This window comes from Melanerpes formicivorus, unplaced genomic scaffold, assembly GCF_026170545.1.
Source record: "Melanerpes formicivorus ecotype bairdi unplaced genomic scaffold, bMelFor1.0.p_v2 SCAF_5, whole genome shotgun sequence".
NCBI lineage: Eukaryota > Metazoa > Chordata > Aves > Piciformes > Picidae > Melanerpes > Melanerpes formicivorus.
The window spans coordinates 6,161,361-6,181,669 of NW_027142357.1; the positions used below are offsets into that span (position 1 = coordinate 6,161,361).

Genomic DNA, 20,309 nt, shown 5'->3' on the forward strand with positions numbered 1-20,309 from the left:
AACATTTCCGTTTCTCTGCCTTTTTTTTTTTTCTTCCCCCTGCTTGGCAGAGCTGAGGGGAAGGCAGGGTGCCAGCGGTCTCAAGAGGATATGGAGCCACTGAAAGAAGAGTTGAGTCAGTTTAGGTGGACCAGCTCTGGCCAGTATGAACCCATTTGCTCCCTACTGAAGACACAAATTAGTTTTAATACTTTTTTTGGTGTGTGCTTTTGTTGGGGTTTTCTGCTTGTTTGTTTGTTTGTTCCTTGTGGAATTCAACACCTCTGCAATTGGTTAAAAAAATATGTATTCCTGATGTGCTCAGAATGTCTTGGAAGACAAGCCAAGAAACAAAGCTTTCAGCAGTGTTGATGTTTTTCAAGTAAGTTTCTCTCCCTCTGCTTCCTTAAACCTCTAGCGAGGAGCAGACCTGTCTGAGGCTGCTGTTGCTCTGCCCTGCTGCTGGCTGTTTTATTTCTCTTGAGGTTCATAAACTCGTGCTGCCTGGCCACCTCTCAACCATGCTTCTGATGAAGAGAAAGCACAAGGCTCTACTGACACATGGTGTAACATGCCTCTCACTTGGGAGTTCACTTCAACTGATTTACACCAGCTGGAATTTATGGCCCCAGAGGTTTTACTTGCTGTGCTGCTCTTGTTCAGCAACAGTGCCTTGGTGCCAGGCCTTCTTCTGTGCTCCTGCCTCAGTGATGGATGGATTGTGGGGGAGGGGAAAAAGAAAAAGAGAAAAGGAGGAAAAAAAAGAAAAGGCAAAAGCTCTGTGAATCGAAATATGGATGTGACAAGAAGTACTCCAGTGGATTAGCAATGCAGCCCTCACTGTTGTGAATGTATAAAAAGGACTAGATCCTTTTTTCAGTTGTGCCATTGCAATCCCATGACTGTTATTTACTGGTGTGGTTGATATGTCTCTTGTGAGATATTATGCAGCACATGTTTTTTATGGACACAAAAGCCCAAGAAACTTTCAGCAAACCAATTCAAGAGGACAAGAAAAGTTCAGGATACCATTAGATTGATTATCCTCAGTCTCTGTAGATATTCCAACAAACCTTGTTATGCTGCGTGTGACAGACTTTTTCTCCACTAAAATGGGTACCAAATGCTGGTGAATATAACAAATGTTTATTTTTATCTCCTTCAAAAAATGCTTTCTTGTTTCAAGTAGTCTGCAGCCTGCTGAGTCTTTGCTCCACTTGATTAACGTAACTTGAAGACAATATTTATTAACTGATTTCCTGATAGGATCTGCAGACACTTATAGCACCCCCCAACCTCAAATGCCAAAAGCAAACCAAAACCCCACCATGCAAATCGAGACCGGAAGCAGCTTCCAGTAATGAGAATGAAGGAAAGGACGCTGGGCAAGCTGAATTAAACATGCTTAGCTCTTTTTCATTCTAGAAGTGATCTAAATTTAACTTGCTGTGAGTTATTTCAGTGCCTTTAACCGATAAGTTTAACAAAACATCGGCTACTCGCAGCGCCTTTAGTATGTGGAGGAATGTCAAGATTCCAGGAATGGCAGGATGTAACCTTCCCTTCACCTGGAAACATAAGCAATTCTTGGGGAGGTTGATAGGCTTCGTAATGACAAATGGGAGGCAGCCAAAATCTGGAGCCAAGCTAACAGCCAGAAATAGCTCTGCCGAGAGGCTTGTTTTGCACCACCCGGAACGGCCTATCAGAAATGGTGCGGACAGAAATGCCAGCGCTGTGCAGGCAGAGGCAGTCCTGCCCCTTTCCCTTTTTAAGTATCACAAAAGCTTGACTAAATAAATGTTGTATTCAAATTTCAGCTGCCTCAATCTGTTAGAATGCCTTTTCCACAAATAGTTTTCATTTTGCTTGTTGGGTTTTTTTTTGTCTTTCTCACTTGTAAGTGTGTGTTTCATAGCGTGTCTTTGCAACTAAAGGTGTTCCAGACTAAGAACTAAGGTGTTCAAGAACTAAGCAAGATATTCAGGTCTAAGAACTACAGCTCCCCTGCTTCAGCAGCATGGAAATGGGGCAGCAGAGAGAGAGGCAAAGGTTGAGGAAGGGAAAGGGTTGAGCACAGAGAGGACTAGAACTGGGAGGGTGTGGGGAGGCAGGGTGGATGAGCTGCTTCTTGTTACTTCACAAACAGTAAAGTGAGCTGGAGTATATTCTGCATGTCACTTAATAAAGGATTAATTTGGATTATGTTTAATTATAGAATTAGATCTGCTGCCTGCTCCACCTGTCTGGAGATGCAGAGTTTTGCAGGCCCTGTGTAAGCAAAAGCCACTGGAGTCCTGCTGTCTGGGAGCAAAGAGCCAGAGGCCACTGGGAGTCCAGCTTCGGGTTTCCAATTTGCTATTACAAAGGCCTTACTGGTGTGGAGGGGGAACTATTGAAAAGCAGGTGATGCAGGGTGTGTTATCAGCAGCCCTGCTCCCTTTCCAGGATGGATCCGTGCTCTGAACAGTTCAGTTTGTCTTTTTCCAAACATAGTGTAAGCAATGTTCACAGCAAGAGCCTTGATAGAAGGTGTTTGTCAGCTTGTCATCAAACCATCTTGCTTTGGGCATCTTCACTGCTACAACTTCAACCCTTTGCCACTGATCCTACATTTTTCCCTACACAGTAGCTGGAATGAAGGAGAACTTGTAACTTTAGAACAAAATACTTGTTCACCTAAAGCTGATGATTTGATTTTTTCCATCCACAAGACACAGAAAGCTGTTTTGTTAGGCCTGGATGAAAGGTAAATTCCCAGCATGTCCCTCTGAGCAACTTAGAGCACAATGTGGCATCGAGTTGTAAATTCATTGGTCTGGGGAAAGTGTCAGAACACACAAGTTCTTTTGTGTCCTTTAAACAGCAGCTTAAAAACAACATGAAGATCTCTCAAAGTGTGTAAGAGACTCCTATGCAGAGTTGTTGCTACTTTAAGGAGTATTGGTTTGTGTTCCGTTGAATACCTCTGTGTGTTGTGTAAGTTTGGTCCTTGAGCATGGAAGCACAGCACAAGAAATGGAGCAATGTGTAGGCACACACACTTTCTTTGGTGGGTTATCTGCGATTCTTATAGTTGGGCCAGTCTGTAAAAACTGGAAGGACCTAAAAAGACAGAATTAAATTAACACTTTTTTCTTGCCATGTTTGAAATATTGCAGTGCCCAAGCTATTTATTGACACGGTCCTAAGTATGTCTGTTTGCTCACTTCATGATGCTGTCAGTTTGCCAAGGTACTTCTAGAGGAACTGCTGACAGATTTGGTTCTGTTGGTCTTTCACTAGCTTGGACAAATATTCCTTAGGAGCTGCTCAGTAAAAATCTGCAATTGCTCTGAAACACCCTTTAGCAACCATCCAAGGATGTTGTTCTCCAAATACCAGCTCCATGAAAGTACTTTGCTGTGAGACACCAGTATATAGAAATTTCAATAACAGAAACACAATCTCTGAAATACTAACAAATCAAGAGTGAACTTCTCTTTGTATTTACCCATTTTACACAGTGAAAGGCGAAGCCCTGATGCAGGGGAAATAGACTGTGAGGCTTGTATAAATACACAGAGATGTAGAAGTGCTAAGCACCGGGGAAAGGCATTCTAAGAGCTGAGAGAAATCCAGTTAATGATTTCTCACTTGGAGAGTTGTAAGTTAAAATGGGCTGGGAATGTGCTGCCCAGGAAGGTGGTGGAGTCATCCTCCCTAGAGGTGTTCAAAAGGGGATTGGATGTGGCACTTGGAGCCATGGTTTAGTTGTCATGAGGTGTTGGGTATTAGGTAATGTGTTGGACTTGATGATCTCTGAGGTCTTTTCCAACCTGGTTGATTCTGTGACTCTGTGTGAAGAGAGAATTTTGGATATTCATGTGTTGTACACTCACAGGGAGAAAGTCCTAAATGAAAATTGGGAAGTGGAGTAGCCTCTGTGCTATCACCAACCAGTGGCAGCAAATAGATGTAGGTGAGATGACACTGCAGACAGCCCTGCGATGGTGATTAATCTGAGTACCTGCAGAAAACAAGAGGTGCTTGACAAAACACTGACAAAATCAATACCGCTCTGAAATGATTATGTGTCTTGCTGCACTGTCTTGCTAATTAAGGAGAAACAAGTACATGGACGTATCCAAGTGTTTAGTCCAGCAGCTTGATGTAATGCAATTAGAACAAGTGAAGGATCAATATAAACTTCTATTCACTCATAAGAGCAACTGTCAGTGTGGGATAACAAATTGACATGGGAATCAATCATCCTTTCCTGGTCTGCTTCCAGCTCCTGTCAAGTCAAAATCTGGCTTAAGTCAGTCCTTGTTAGTGAGCAAGGATATCAAACCATGACAAAATTTTTAATGCATGTCACAGTTACTCAATGAGGATACTAACTGCTTTGCTAGGATCTTCAGCACCCACTTCAGACACAGTAATTAAAAACATCCTTGAGACAGTCCACTGACATAGTTCATCTGCGGTTCAGAGACCTGCCAGTGATGTTTGGTAAGAGTCTTGGCTTTCCTCTGTGCTGACAGCTCTATGGAGGAGAATTTTCTTATGCTGGATATTTTCTCCTGATGTGGCTTGTCTGCTGCATGGACACCAGCTGAGCTACAGGACATTCTTTTACTGGGTTTAAGCTAAAATAACCATTGTGCTTTCAGATCAACAGTAATTTTACTTGGTGGATTGAAGTCAGTGGAAAATGTCTGCAGTTAAAACTTTACTTTTGCCATTGTGCTCATTACAGAACAAAGTAAAGAACACTCTAGTAAATCCTACTGATGAGTTTCATACTTTTTCTACAAAATTACTGTTCTAAGTAACATGGGAAGGAGGAGGGGAGATTTAGATTAGATGTTAGATTAGATTAGAAGTTCTTCACCATGAAGGTAGTGAGACACTGGAACAGGTTGCCCAGGGAGGTGGTGAAAGCCCCATCCCTGAGCAAACTGATCTAGTGGAGTGTGTGCCTACCCATGGAGTCCCTTCCAACCCTGACAATTCTGTGATTATTGACATGTATGTGGCTGTGAGAGCTCCATTTCATAGCTGTCATCTGCTGAATGGAGCAATGCTTATTCCATTGTGCTGATGGATGTGAATGCACATTCTCAGTTCTGACCTCAAACTGCAGCAATGATGCTGCTGCAAACCCCTGGCAGATTCTTCCTTACCAGGGCATTATACATGACTATGCATCTTGCACAGCAGCGTGTCTTAAAAGGTAGTAAAAATTCCTTCACAAGAAGGTATTTGTCACTTCAAGACCTAAGCCCTTTGAAAAAATGAAGTAAAATCATTAAATAATATAGATAAAATGGCCAAGTGGAGGAGGCTGCACAGCAGTGAGTCAAGGTGGTTATTAACCTGTACTGGGTTTAGCTGTTCTTTCCAGTTCACAGGCTTTGATCATTCATTCTCTGTTATCTGTCTCTCTTGCTGTTACAATTAGTAGTAAAAGTAAATTTAATGGAAAAAAGGGCTGAGTCCCACAGTCCCAGCATGGTAGGGGTTGGAATCCACCTTTGGGGATCATCCAGTCCAGATATCCCTGCTAAAGCAGGGGCACCCGCAGCAGGTTGCCCAGGATGGCAATGTCCAGGTGGGTTTGGAATCTCTCCGGGGACGGAGACTCCACAACCTCTTTGGGCAGCCTGGTTCAGGGCTTTGGCACCTTCAGAAAAGAAATTGTTCCTCATGTTCAGGTGGAACCTCCTGGGTTCCAGTTTTTGCCCATTGCCTGTTGCCCCTAGTCCTGTCACTGGGACCACTGAAGAGCCTGGCCCTCTATTCTTGCTCCCCACCCTTCAGCGCTTGATGAGCATTGATCAGATCCCCTCTCAGGCTGCTCTTTTCCAGGCTCTACAGCCCCAGGTCTCTCAGCCTTTCCTCATCAGTTTGGACTAGATGATCCTTAAAGTCCCACCCAAATGGGTATTCTATGAATCTACAAATCTGAGATGCTTCAGGCCCGTCAGCATCTTCGTAGCCCTGAAAGGGCCTTAATGTGAAGGTCTGAGGCCTTTGCCAGCGGCAGCCATCTTGTGTGTCAGCAGTGTCAGCCTGCAGCCCTGCTCGGGAGGCCCAAGCAGTGGTGGGGTTTAATGTCAGGAGCTGCATGGAGATGTGTCTGTGGCATGGTGGACAGAAATGGAGGAGAGGATCTTACATGTGTTGCAGGCCTAAAGAACACACTGTTATTCTGCTTTTCCTGTTCAGTAGCTGCTGCTGACTCAAAGGTCAAACATTTCCTGTAAATTCAGACATTTGGTTCACCTTTCTGGGGGAAGGGTCAAATGGCCTTATTGTGGATTTTGCATTCAGTTTTAGTGTGACAGTGCACAGCACTTTACCCTCTGCCCATTAAAAGAATGCCATCTGACACAGTGTTGAAACTGCTTTAAACAGCTGATTTTTTCCTCTTGGTGATGGTACCTCTCTCTGAAGTCTCCTGTGCAGTGACTCAGCCCAGCTGCTCTGGGGATTTGTTGCTTGGCCACTGGGTTGTGTTGCCATTTACCTTAGAATCATAGAATGTTAGGGGTTGGAAGTAACCCCTAATTTGGAGATTATCTAGACCAGCCAGCCTGCCAAAGCAGGGTCACTCAGGGCAGGTCACACATGAATGCCTCCAGGCAGGCTTTGAAAGTGTCTAGAAGAGACTCCACAACCTCTCTGGGCAGCCTGTTCCAGTGCTCTGGTACTCTCACAGTACAGAAGTGTCTCCTTGTGTTGAGGTGGAACCTCCTGTGTTCCAGCTTACACTGATTGCTCCTTGTCCTGTTACTGGGCACTATCAAAAAGAGCCTGGCACCTTCATCTTGATTCCTGTCCCTCAAGAATTTATAGGTGTTAATGAGATCCCCTCTCAGCCTTCTCTTCTCAAGACCAAACAGCCTTAACTCTCACAGTCTTTCTTCACAGGAGAGATGTCAAGTCGTGCAGGCATCCTCATAGCTCTCTGTTGGACTCTCTAGCATATCCCTGTCACTCTTGAATTGGGGAGCCCACAACTGGACACAGTATTCTGGTGGGGAATAGCCTGTGGCTGTTCTGATGCGGGCTGGGAAGGAAGCGTGCTAAAGGGGTCCAGCGAAAAGCAATTTCCCTTTGTTCTTTCTGTCTTTCTTTTTTCTCACTTTCTTTTTCTTTCTCTCTCTCCCTTTCTTCCACATCCACTGCAATATGTAAGACTACAGGCAGCTGTGATAGAAGAAGCTGCTATAGCCCTTTTTCCGTTGGAGGAGCGGCAAGAATGAAATTCCAGGGTGAATCCTTCTCAAGGACACAAGGGATTAATGTGTCTTAAAATAGACACCATCAGCTTAGAAACGTGCTTTCCATGCTTGGATGTGATGGATTTTGCAGTGAAAAGATGGGGTGTGGGGGGGAAATCGTATTTTCTCTCTTCATCCAGCTTGCTTGAGGATTTTGAGATAACTTGTTTACAAGACAGTTAAATTCTGCAGGATTTTTAAGAACTGTTGTGGGTTTTATGTGCTTAAGTAGGAGGTATTCTTCCTAATAATAGAAAGAAATTCTTCCCTATGAGGGTGGTGAGGCACTGGAACAGGTTGCTGGGGAAGTTATAGAAGCTCCAAGCCAGGTTGGATGAGGCGTTAAGCAGCCTGGTCTAGTAGGAGGTGTCCCTGTCCATGGCAGGTGTTTGGACTAGATGATCTTTAAGGTTCCTTCTGACTTACACCACTTTATGATTGTATAAGTAGGCATATGTGCTTCCAGTTTGCAGGGTTATTTTATGTTGTGGTGATTGCATGGCACCAAAAGGGTGGGGCTTTTTTATCTAGCAGGACCATGAGACAGCCTGGAGCTGGCAGTGAGCTCAGAGAGGCCACATGTTGCCTTCCAGAGGGGTGACAGTGGAAATGAGGCTACTGTCTGCTTCTGGGTGTCACCAATGGATGTCAAATAGCCAAGTACACCTTAAAATCACCATACATTGTGATGACCCTAAAGACAACCCCTTATACTTTGTACCTCCTTCACAGAATCATTCAGGTTGGAAAAGACCCCCAGGATCATCAAGTCCAACCATTGACCCTAGTTCACGAGGTTCACCCCTAAACCGTATCCCCAAGCACCACATCCAAACAGTCTTTAAATACACCCAGAGCTGGTGACTCAACCACCTCCGTGGGCAGCCTGTTCCAATACCTGACCACTCTTTCTGGGAAAAAGTTTCCTAATGTCCAGTCTAAACCTGCCCTGTTGCAGTCGTGGCCATTCCTTCTTGTTCTATTGCTAAGAGACCAGCACCAACCTCTCTACAACATCCTTTCAAGTAGTTATAGAGAGTGATGAGGTCTCCCCTTAGTCTCCTCTTCTTCAAACTAAACAGCCCCAGCTCCTTCAGTCGCTATTCCTAAGATTTATTCTCCAGTACCTTTGTCATTTGTCCTTTTTGTTATGAGTCTTCAGCAGCAAAGTTTTTGTTCTTTCAGTTCAGTAGGTTGTGCTGTGCCAGTTTGGGTAACAACTTGGCTCTTTGCTGCTGAGGGTCCAGGGCAAACCTTAGCAGAAAGGCTGAAAGCTCTAGATGTGTAAGGGAGCAGCTGAGCATAGGCAGAGCTCCCTCCCACTGATGGGCAGTGATGCCAGCGTTGCTGAAGGAAGGAACACGGCACATTGTTCCTTCCCTATGCCTGGTTATTTATTTATGCCCTCCAATTCATAACAGCATAATAACAGACTTCAGATAATACAATAATTATTTAGCTTCTTGGATGGTTAAAATTAGCTGTGCTCCTTGCATATTTATCAGTAAAAAGATACAAGATGTTCAGTAATTGCCCAGAAATTCATTATCTGCATAATGTCCTGTTTCTAAATATGGATGGCACGGCCATCAAGCTGTGCCAACAGCAAGCGTGCAGCGGCGTCTGATGTAATTAGTTTTCCCCTTACACGCCAAAGAGAACATCTGGGCTAATTGCATGTTGTTGCCATTCTAATGGGGGTCCCTGTTTGTCCACACACCCCCTGCTCATTAGGCATCTAAACATGCTGATGGTTTCAGTTCATCCTCAAGCAAATTGAGAGCTCTGCTGAGAGGCTCTCAGTGATTTGTTGCTGGGGTCGTACAATGTGTGTGGACAGTATTTAGTAAATGTTAGCTTCTTTTCAACAGACAACAAACAAACCTCTAATGCTGTTTCTTCTGTTTCATTTTTCCAGCCACCGCTGGTCCAAGCAATTTTCAGCGGTGATCCAGAAGAGATACGGATGCTGATCTACAAAACTGAGGATGTCAACGCCTTGGTATGTGACTTGGCGCCTTACGTGCCCATGATACGTAAGAACCATGCTCGTGAATTGCTGCCATGACAGTATTAATCATGCCCTTGCTAATTAACACATAACAGAATGGAAAATATTTGGAACTTAGAGATTGGGGGCTTGAGTGGAATCCTAATTAGCAGTCTGGAATATAATATCTCCAGCAGGTGACTACATTTTGGAAGTGTATGGTAATGATTCCCAATGAGCAGGTCAGCCAGGGACATTGTTTTCTCTCTTACTGAGAAAATTGAATGAAAACAGCTGAAAGCTGCATATTTTTTACTCTCTGTGGAGTTTCTTTTTATGAAGAGTCTCCACAGATCGGAAGCTGTTACTCAGCATTTGCCTGTGCGTGACACAGAGCTTCACTATAGGTCTCAGGACTCAGATCAAGGAAGCAGTATTTTGGCCAGGATTTGTCCACAAAGGAATTGCTGTTCTGCAGATTGGCTTATTCTAGCCAGAACAATGGTGAACAGCTGTAAACAAGCAGTAGTTAATGTTTTTTTGGCAGAGAAAAAGATATTCATCACTATGTGAACTCAGTGTATGTGCAGAAGTTGTGGGGATTTTCTTTCTTCCCCTTTAATTTTGACTTACATCCATCCTATTAGAATGAACTCTGCCAGTCTGTGGCCTCTGAAAATGGTGAGAGAATATAAAGCAGAAGCAGAATGGTGATTTCCAGGTGTTTCCTGAAATTTTAAATCAACCTTCCTTTTCTTCATGTCTTTCTCTGACATAAGGCCATCAGTTTAGTTATGGCTACAACAGCAGTTTGTGTGGAACAGTCTTGACATTGCAGCTTTTGCAGGCAGTGGGGTCCAACCATCTGGTTCAGAGCTGCAGAAAGGAGCTGGAGGAGTGATTTTACACATCTGTTTAACTGGGGCTCCACTCCATTTGCTGGCAAGGAAATACTTGCTGCTGTTTTAAATGGGCAACCTGTGCAAAGAAGACCTTGCCTTTAGATGTGCTCTGTGACAATCAGTACCTGCATATTTTCTTGTAGTGAGTTCCTGAAGGTGCTTCCTTAGAGCATCTCTCTCTTGAAAGGCTGGGAGACCTGGGGCTCTTTAGTCTGGAGAAGAGCAGACTGACAGGGGATCTTCTCAGTCTTCATCAATGGCTAAAGGGTGGGCGGCAAGAGGATGGGACCAGACTCTTTCCAGTGGTGCCCACTGACAGGACATGGGGCACAAACTAGAACCCAAGAGGTTCCATCTGAACAGGGAGCAGGCTGCCCAGAGAGGTTGTTGAGTCTCCTTCTCTGAAAAGATTTAAACCCTGCCTGGACATTGTGATCCTGGGCAACCTGCTCTAGGTGACCCTGCTTTAGCAGGGAGATTGGATTAGATGATTCTCAGAGGTCCCTTCTAACCCCCACCATGCTGAAATTCTGTAACCATCTCTCTTGAGTTTCCTCCTTACTTGTTTTTCCTCATGGTGTTAAGATAACAAATGAAAAAAATCCCTAACCAAACCAACCAAAACCCTCAACAACCTAGGTGAGCTTGACAGTCCTAACATTTCCTCCCTATTTCATGTTGGCTTTTCAAAATAGCATTTCCTCTACAAGGTTGTTGTAGACTTCTGAAAGGTTTTTTCTATCCTTTGGCTACAAGTGATGGTTGCTAGGGAGATACTCTTAAATGTCAGGTGGGATGTTATATGAAGAATATGTGTTTTGTAGGTAGCGCTTGATAGAATAATTCATTGAGCCTGAATGGTTGTTCCCAGAATCCTGCTTAAGGTGCTAAAAGTCCATCAGAGACTGCTCTGCCTGCAGAGCTGTTTTGTCAGGAGCAAAACCCAAACCTATTATGTGGAGTAATTAGAAAGATACATCAACATGAATTCTGAGGGTTGTGTTCTGGCTGGTGATTGCAGACAAGGGTCAAGTGTTTCAAATATCACTAAAGGAAGCTCAGAAGGTGGCATTTTCCCTCATATGCTGTGTGCTGGCAATGTGCACTGTGTGCTTGTGCTGCTATTTTAAGGGTGTTTTTAATTACTTCCATGTTAGTGTTTCTCTAGTGCTTGGCTGCTCACGTGAGAGGAAGCTCTGAGACTGTTTGGCAGAGATTTGTCCTTTGATGACTATTTCAGTCAGCTGTGTTAAGACTGGAATAGTTCAGCTATAGGTGGGACCGGGAAGTGAAATAAAACTTGTTCTGCAGTAAGCTTTTGAGAGGTTCTGAAGTTTTAAAAATGGCTTTTGGAAGCTGCAGTGAAAGAGGTGTTTGGTTGGCAGGAGAAAAGAGAAAACCAAACCACATGGAGAATCTGTCCCAGGGCATTTGGAAAATTGGGGTGGACCATACAGACCGCCAGATTAGCCTTAGGGAGACATCCTCTGCCCTACTTGCTACATGTAGGAATATCAGAGTGATCATCTTGTCTTTGTGTAGGTGGGGAGTTTTGGGGTGAGCTTTTTGTGGTGATTTTGAAAAGAGAGTGATGGAATGGGGCAGAGCCTCATCTAGGGATTATATGGGATCTAATGTTCACCTCTGCTTAGCTGGAATTCATAGTATAAGCAGCTGTGAAACATCTTACGTGTGCAGAGCCTGGTTCTTGCATACAATGTCCCCATAAAATTTCCGTTTGCATCTCAGTCTTCAAGTTTAGTTTCCCTTCAAAATACTCAAACAAAAAAGGAAAAAACCCCATCAATTATTCTTCCTCATAACCAATGAGAAGAGAAGAGTAGTTTTAGATTAGATGTTAGAAAAAAGTTCTTTACAATGAGGGTGGCTGAGCATCGGAGCAGGTTGCCCAGAGAGGTGGTTGAGGACCCATCCCTGGGCTCTGAGTGACCTGATCTAGTTGAGGATGTCCCTGCTCACTGCCGGAGGGTTGGACTAGATGACCTTTAGAGGTCCCTTCCATCCCAGGTGATTCTTTGAGACACTTGCAAGCCAAACCAGACATATATTCTCCTCTACTTTTCCTCTTTATTCCCTAATCTTGCTTTTTCTCTTGGATACAACCCTAAACCTCAAAATTTACACAAACCTTTGATTTCCCAGAATGTCTTCTTTTGCATTCATATTTGGAGGAAAATAAATGACATATCCCTTCACCTCAGCAGTGAGACTCTTTAAGGCAATGTCTGCACCAGCAGGGCCTTAAACACAGAAGAAAGTATTTATAGAGGGTGGTTTGTCACCAGATAAGGGTAGCAAGACAGAAGTCCTTCTTGATAGACAAGGACACATACTCTTTATGGCTTCTTTTTCTCATTATCCTTCTTGGTAAGGCAGATTTTCAGGACTGCCTTCATGAGGAGGATTCAGCTTTTATCCAGGTCTTCACATGCACACAAAGTTCTGTATATTTCTGTAATATGGCTAAGGCTGCTTTTTGAGGTAGCACGAGTGCCTGAGGGTGCAAGTTTACATACACATGTTCAGGATTGTGGGTTGAAAGGCTTGGCATGCCTGCTTGGGATAGCTAATGTGAAACCCAGCTTGTGGTTCAGTTTGGAGTGATATGTATGACCTGGGACTATCATGTGGTGGATTTTCAGTAGACTTGGGAACCAAGCCCTCATCTCTGCTCTCACCCAAGGAATGATGGTTTTCTGCTTGTTTATCCTCACAGGAGGATAAAGCTGTCCCACAAATAAATGCTCCTCTTCTAGATGTAGTTCTATGTTGGAAGGTCTTCTGGAGGACTTTTTCAAGAACTTTGGAAAGCTTCTGTTCTGACACAGTATGACAGTTTCCTGCTAAGTCATAGCTGTGTTCTCAGTGGATATTTATCCTCTAGTAGTGCTATTTCATATTCTGTTAATTTTCCAGCCTTTCCCACAGAATCACAGAATTGTCAGGGTTGGAAAGGACCTCAAGGGTCATCTAATGGGCAGGGACACCTCACACTAGATCAGGTTGCTCAGAGCCACGTCCAGCCTGGCTTTAAAAACCTCCAGGGATGGGGCTTCCACCACCTCCCTGGGCAACCTGTTCCAGTGTCTTACTACCCTTATGGTGAAGAACTTCTTTCTAACATCTAATCTAAATCTACCCTCCTCTAGCTTGGATCCATTCCCCCTAGTCCTATCACTACCTGACATCCTGAGAAGTCCTCCACCAGCTTTCTTGTAGGCCCCCTTCAGATATTGGAAGGCCACAATAAGGTCCCCTCCGAGCCTTTGCTTCTCCAAACCAAACAATCCCAACTCTCTCAGTCTGTATATAGGAGAGGAGCTCCAGCCCTCTTATCATCCTCATGGCCCTTCTCTGGACATGTCCCATCACATCCATATCCTTCTTGTAATAGGGGCTCCAGTACTGGTCATAGTACTCCAGGTGGGGTCTCACCAGAGCTGTGTAGAGTTGGGAGAATCACTTCTCTTGACCTGCTGGCCACTTAATTTTTGATTTTTATTTTCCTACAGAAGGAAATATTGAACAATTCACAGGACTCTAAGGAAACTGAACACTAAAATTGAGTTGATGCTTGTGATGTTGATGCAGCCAGCATGTTTAGAAGAAATGGTTTTTCTTTTAGAAAACAAATAGCTTGTTGTAATGTTTTATAAAGAAGATGTCTGATGTGTGGAGAGGATATTCTGGAGTTTCCTGAGTGTCTGAAATATTTGGAGTTGCTTTCTACAGCATGTTAGTATATTAGTGGGTATTAAGTTTTCTTTCTGTCTGTCTATCTATCTACCTACCTTTGTGCTGCTGCTCTGTGGCAACAAATTGCCCTCAAAATGTTTGAGACATGACAGGGTTTGGCTATAGCTGCTTCAGTTTCTCCAAAGTCATCTAAGTCAGCCTGGACTGGCTGAATTTTTGCAGTCTGCTTTTCCTATCCATTCACAAGCGATGTTGCCATCAACACTTCCTCTTCCAAAGACTAAAGTGCATTTATAGAAATGGAAGAATTCACTAACTCCAGCCTTTGAGCCTTACACTGGAAACTCACTGCTCAGTAAAGTTTCTACAGTATCAGTCTAAGATTAGTAATTAATGTAAAAAGTGGTCTTTTTCTAGCACAAAAGCTATAGTCAGCCTAATGGAAGAGAAGTTTGAGATGGAGGAGGAGAGGGAAGATAATTTCTTTTGTCTCTGGAATATCAAAATGTTTGCCTCTTCCACCTCATGGGCACTTGACAATTAAAGACTCAGTCCAGAAAACTCTTAGTTTCTGAGGCTGAACTGAAGACTAGGGAGATGAGAGGTGCTGGCAACTGGATCTGCACTTTGAGACTGGAATTTCTGTGCTTTGCAAGAGCAGAAGGAGAAGCACCAGGCCTGAGTTCACTTTCAGCTCCCGGTTGAATTTGCTCTGTGAATTACAGGCTTTAGTAAAAGCATCTGTGAGAGGGAGGAAATTCTGAAGTAGCTGAGATTTTCTTTGTACAGAATCAAGTTTTGGCTCTAAATGGTTGTAAATAGACCAAGATGTAGTTGCTCATTTTCTTTTAGGCTCTTCAGTAGTTCTAACCAGTTCCCAGTAATGAATTTTCATGAAGTCAAGCTGTGTCTGAAAGTTTGCTTGTGTTTTAATGGTACCAGCTACATAGAGCTGTTTCAGTAAGGTGTATTCTGATGAAAACAACAGTAAATGAGTGAGCAGGAGGTTTGCTTCTGTTGATGTTTTGGTTAGCCTTGTATCGATGGAAGTTATGACCATTCATGTGCTTCTTACAGCTTGTTTCCTTCTGCCACCCCAGCAGATTGCTGCCTGCTGGGAGGTGGTGGGAATCCAAACACTTCGTTAACTCAGTTTCTGTGGCACTTCACTCTGTGCTCATCTGTTCCTGTTGGCTGCTCAGGCAGCTGTGTGACAAAAAGAGGATGCAGATATTTATTTTCAGTAGCAGTTGCTCCTGTATTTTAGTAGGAAATAACTCTGTTCCAAGCCTCTTCTGACCTGGACATCTGCCATTGATGTAGAAGTTGAAATTCATTATGTCCTTTGAGATGTAGGCTGTGTTGAGGAGAAGCTGTTGGCCGCCTTCTTGATGTGCCTGAATGTTTTACCTGTGCTGATATGATTCATCACTGTCCTGCTAATCTCTGTGTGCTCTGAGGCTCTGATCCAATAAAGCACTTAAGGACTAGACTAACTTGAAGCCTGTGAAGGGCCTTATCAGTGTCACTTCAACAGTTCAAGTGTATGTTGAGTGTTGCTGAGGCCTCCTGTCCTCCACTGCATGCTCATTAGATTCTCAATTTCCTTCCTCTATACTTTCTAATAGAAAATGTGTACAGGTGATATTAAAATGCAGCAGCATCTTTTCTGTGACAAGTCACTTAATGCAGTTTTGGGGAGGGAATATTTATCTCAATTCAGCACAGTTTTCTAGCCATTGGTTAGCTTATCTACCATCTCTTAGTGACCTTTTATTCCTCTGAGGACTGTGCTTGTAGCCAGCCTGATTGTTAACACTATTTGTAATCCTGTTATCATTTATTCTCCCCTCCCCCAACTTCTTTCCTTGATAATGTGTGTTCAGGTTTGGGGTGCTGCCAGACTTCCCCCTGAAATGACAAACAAACTTTTTATTGCCCTCTCTTTTTATTGTTTTTCCCCCCATTATTTATTTAATTATTATTTCTCTCAGTCTTTATTGATTTACTTCTTTGTACTCCTTTTACTACCATCATGTCATCAAGATGTGCAGCTGAATAGATTATTAGTGCATGGGCCAGATACAAAGCCACTGAGCACTTTAAGTCTTTCTGAAGGGGTCCATGGCTTTGAGGAGTACACAAGAATGTGGTTGGACCTACAGGCAGATGCTCCAGTTCCTCTGTTTGCATCAGCCTCGTGCAGAGTGTCTGCAGGGACTTGGCGACCCTCAAAGGAAAGATGTTCTTCATCCTGTTCAGATGGAACCTCCTGGGTTCCAGTTTGTGTCCATTACCCCTTGTCCTGTCACTGAGCACCACTGAAGAGTCAATCCCAATCTTCCTGTCCCCCACCTTTTAGCTCTTGCTGAGCATTGATCAGATCCCCTCTCAGGCTGCTCTTCTCCAGGCTCAACAGCCCCAGGTCTCTCAGCCTTTCCTCCTCACAGAGGTGGCCCCTCAGTATCTTTGTAGCCTCCTCTGGACTCTCTCCAGTAGTTCCCTGTCTCTCTTGGACTGGGCAGCCCAGAACTGGATGCAGTATTCCAGATGTGGCCCACCTAGGGCAGAGCAGATGAGAAGTGAGGAGGTGAAATTCTATGGTAGCTTCCCCTTTGACCTGTGACAAACAGGGTGTCACGTAATCGGTATTTTATGTCCATGGCCAATACTTGAGGTCAAAACCTACTGCAGCAGAAAGATTACATACGTCATGTGTTTAAGAAAAACAATAAATGTAACTCACTCTCGTGACCAGTGGCTCCTGTGCCTTGCAGTGCTGGCAAACAGTTTTCTGCATCCACACAACAAACGATTCTGCCACACTGATTTCTTCACACATAGAACATACTTTGAGGATAGTCCAGACCAGCTTGCAGTTTTACAACCTCTTGAACATGTTTAAGGTGATACTTTACCTGACAGGCTCAGAATGATCTTTCAGGGAGACAATGTGAAGCCTGGCGGGGTTGCTGTGGTGGTATAATTTGCAGGAGGTGTTAAATCTGTTACCAGCTTACACTATTTAATGCTGCTGGGTTGTAATTTGATATGTCTAACTAAAGATTTTATCTTAGTGGCTAAGAATCCAAAATGAAGTCTTTTTAGGACTGGAAACAGGGGTCAAATGCATGATTAGCAGGCTTAGCAGTTCTTTGATTGCCCATATTACTATGTTTAGAAGTTTGTTTTGAAGCTCAGTGTTCTGGAATCATTTGGTTAAGGCAGTAAATAAAAGGGTGTTTTGGGAACACTGCATTTGCACCCCTTGACTCCAGAAAAGAAAACCTTAGATTTGAGACTCCCTGAGGCTGAAAATTATAAAAATCAAGTAAGAGTAGATATATTTCAGAAGTTGTATGTATCATTATGAGCAATTCTTCTAGGTTTAAAGGCACAGCCCTGACTGGTAATATTTTCTTTATGTAAAGGTTGATTAAGGTATCTGCTGGGCCCATTTTGAGCTGCTGTAGACACCCAGGTGAAATTATCTGCAAGAGTCTTTGTAGACTGCAAGGGCTGCTGCTTGTCCTTGTATATGGTTCCAAACCATTCTCCTTCTGAGCAGTCTGGTTTTATATTGTTGATGCAAAATGCATTACAAAGGCTGATGTACAGAAGCATCTGAATTATGTGACTGCAGTACTGAAGAGTGGAAAAAGTTTCCCAAAGAGACCCAAAGATGCTGTCTTTCCTCACTTTAGATTTGATCTGATCTTCCTGTGGTCAGGGTGTTGGAGTAAAGGCAATATTTCTGTATGGTCTGGTGAAACCAAGTGATAAAGAAGTAGAGGATTATTGGGAGGAAGTGTGTTGTTCAGCCCTTGAATTTTGTCCTTGTCAAACAGAAATACACAGAGTTTCAAAATGAAGCACTCTCTGTATAAATCCATAGCTCTTTAATGCTAACACTTGCAGTTACTGATTGTGTTTTATAAGTGACCAATCTCTGGTTTTGTAGGATGCTGAGAAACGAACCCCTCTTCATGTTGCATCATTCCTGGGGGATGCAGACATCATTGAGCTGCTCATTTTGTCAGGTAAGGTGGCGTCTCTCACTGGTACCAGCCTGTAAATTAGCTAATTTCAAAGCTACAAGTGGTATCAACTTGTAAATTAGCGGATTTCAAAGCTACCAGGAATACACAAGTGAGCCTTGGGGAGTGTCAGCTCTGAGTTTCACAGGTCTGACTGCAGCTGTTGCAGGCTTAGTGTTATGGGTTGAATTAGATGACCCCCAACCATTTATCTTTTGGTAAATCTGCCCCCAGAGAGCAAATCCACCACACTCATAATTTGGAAGTAAAAATAGAATTGTATTTGCGAAAGACCCTAAATATAACAGTGTGAAATGCAATAAACATGTACAAAATGTATTTTTTTATATATATACACACACATACACAGTTTAACAGCTCACGCAAGGTCCCCTTGCCAACCCCCTTAGGGACAGAGTGCCCCCAAAAAAGCTTGGCCTCCCCCTTCCCCTTGTACCTCTTACAGAAACCAAATAGAAAAGGCCCAAGGTTGGAAGGAAGATAGCACAGCCCAAACTCCACAAGCAAAGCAGCAAGATCCAGCAGCCAAGAGAGCACAAAACAACTCAGCTGCAAGCTATAAGGTTTTCAGTACTCCAGTGGAATGACTTTTTAACCTGTCTGTTGTTGTTATTCTTCAGAGCAGTTGAATTAGATGAACTTACCATTATTATAAAGTAAACTCTGAGGAGTCCACCCCTCTTGAACTGTACGAAACGTCCGGTAAATTCTGTTTACAGCTACATTTTAGTTCCAAACTAACACTTAGAAAATCTGTTTAAATTTGGGGATAGAATCATAAAACTTGTAGTGACTGGGCAGAGCTAATAAAGCAAGCAGGTTTTAAGTTTTTTTTTAAACTTGTAAAGCATTCAAACAGTTGGTATTTGTGAATCCAGAAACATGCCAAAGCATACAATGGAAATGCAGCCTTAATCCCTGTTGAGCAAAAGCTGTTATGGAATAGTGGCAAAAGAATTATGAATGAGTTTGAATGAATTGTAAGTGGTATTTATGTTAGAAGCCTGAGTCTAAGAGTTAGGAAGTTGATTTGGGGAATAGATTTGGAGAACAGAATGTATGTAAACAAACAAAGAAAGGAAATACTTCCAAACTGTGGTTGTGGCAAAAGACATGACACAAAAAAAGGGTGTTTTGAGGGGCATGCCTTATATTTTTCCTGTGTCTCATGGCAGGAGTTGGAAAGTTGCACATGAATAACGTCATTAGTAGGTTAAAGAGTAAAGTTTCCTTCCTCTGTTGGCTATCCCCAATTTTGGAGATCTGGGCTGCAGAATCTAGGTTTATTAGGGACCTGTGGGTCTGGCAGATGTGCTGGATGGAAAATTGTACTTTGGTTAGGATAAAGGGATGGTAACTTTATCCCTGAAAGCCAGCATCAGGTTGTTTATTTCGGCTCTCCAGAGAACAGAGGCAATTTCAGATTCATTTCCTCTTTTGGCAGAAAAATTTGAGAGTACATGATGGCAAAGATTCCAGAACAGGCATGTTAAAGAAAGTTTTCTCTCTGTTGTTCTTATCTGTAATTCTAGATGTTATGTTGTGTACTTCAGCCTCACAGAGCAAATCAAACAGCCAGATCTTTCATTCAGACCCACAGGTCCAGCCCTTCCTAGGGCAGGGGCTGAGAAGAGGCTTTTCTGTGGAGATGGCTTGATTTAAAATGGATATTTTGTGGGGTGGATGACTGCTCTGTCTGGCTGAAAGGATATTAAGGGAGTCTTTAAAGCAGCTTATCTTTTCAAGAAAGACTGAACTGTGAAGAGCACCATATACAACAGTTTGGGTGGATTATGAGCACTCTTTGTCCTTACAAATGTACAGATTAATTCACAGAATTTTGGAGGAAGGCCACTGAAACATGGTTAAGGTGCTTGGTCCAGAGTGAAGAGATGGATACTGAATTTCTGGGTGGCTTTGGAGAAATGTTGTGGGATGGACTTGAAAATTTAAGCTTCTGCTTTTTGGGCATGCTTGTTTTAGGCACCTTAGCGTATTGTGGAGCACTTAGTCTTTAGAGTTGGATTTCTCTGTTACTTAGTGCTTTTAAAGAGCTGTCACAGGATGGATGCTCAAATTCATGAAGTGTAGAGGACAGCTTTGAAAAAATGAGCATTGCTGCTCATGTGCATCCACTTCATCTCTAAAATGGCAGATACTTTCCATCCCTGAAGGAGAACAGCAGTGCTGGTGAAGGGTTTTCATTGTCATTAACTGTTGCCTGCAAGGAGCTGCTGGGAACCTAGAATTTTGGGGAAGGAAAAGGGCAGGATGGAGGGAAACTTTGCAAAACATCTCTTCAGAAAATGTGCACCTCAGTGAATGGACAGCAGCAGCAACTTGTGTAACAGGCAGCAGCTGGACTGTGCAGCTCTTCAAAAGCAGAAATCAG

The 20,309-nt window shown here is 43.3% G+C and overlaps 1 protein-coding gene across 3 annotated transcripts in view; it reads left to right on the top strand.

The window, feature by feature from the left end:
* The window catches only part of ANKRD44 (ankyrin repeat domain 44), a 164,377-nt gene that overhangs the window by 73,748 nt on the left and 70,320 nt on the right, over positions 1–20,309 (top strand). For all 3 annotated transcript variants that reach the window (XM_068137965.1, XM_068137966.1, XM_068137964.1), the window contains 2 exons: positions 9,169–9,252; positions 17,821–17,899. In XM_068137965.1, the coding sequence (XP_067994066.1) occupies positions 9,169–9,252; positions 17,821–17,899 (163 nt within the window). The remainder of the gene's footprint in view (positions 1–9,168; positions 9,253–17,820; positions 17,900–20,309) is intronic.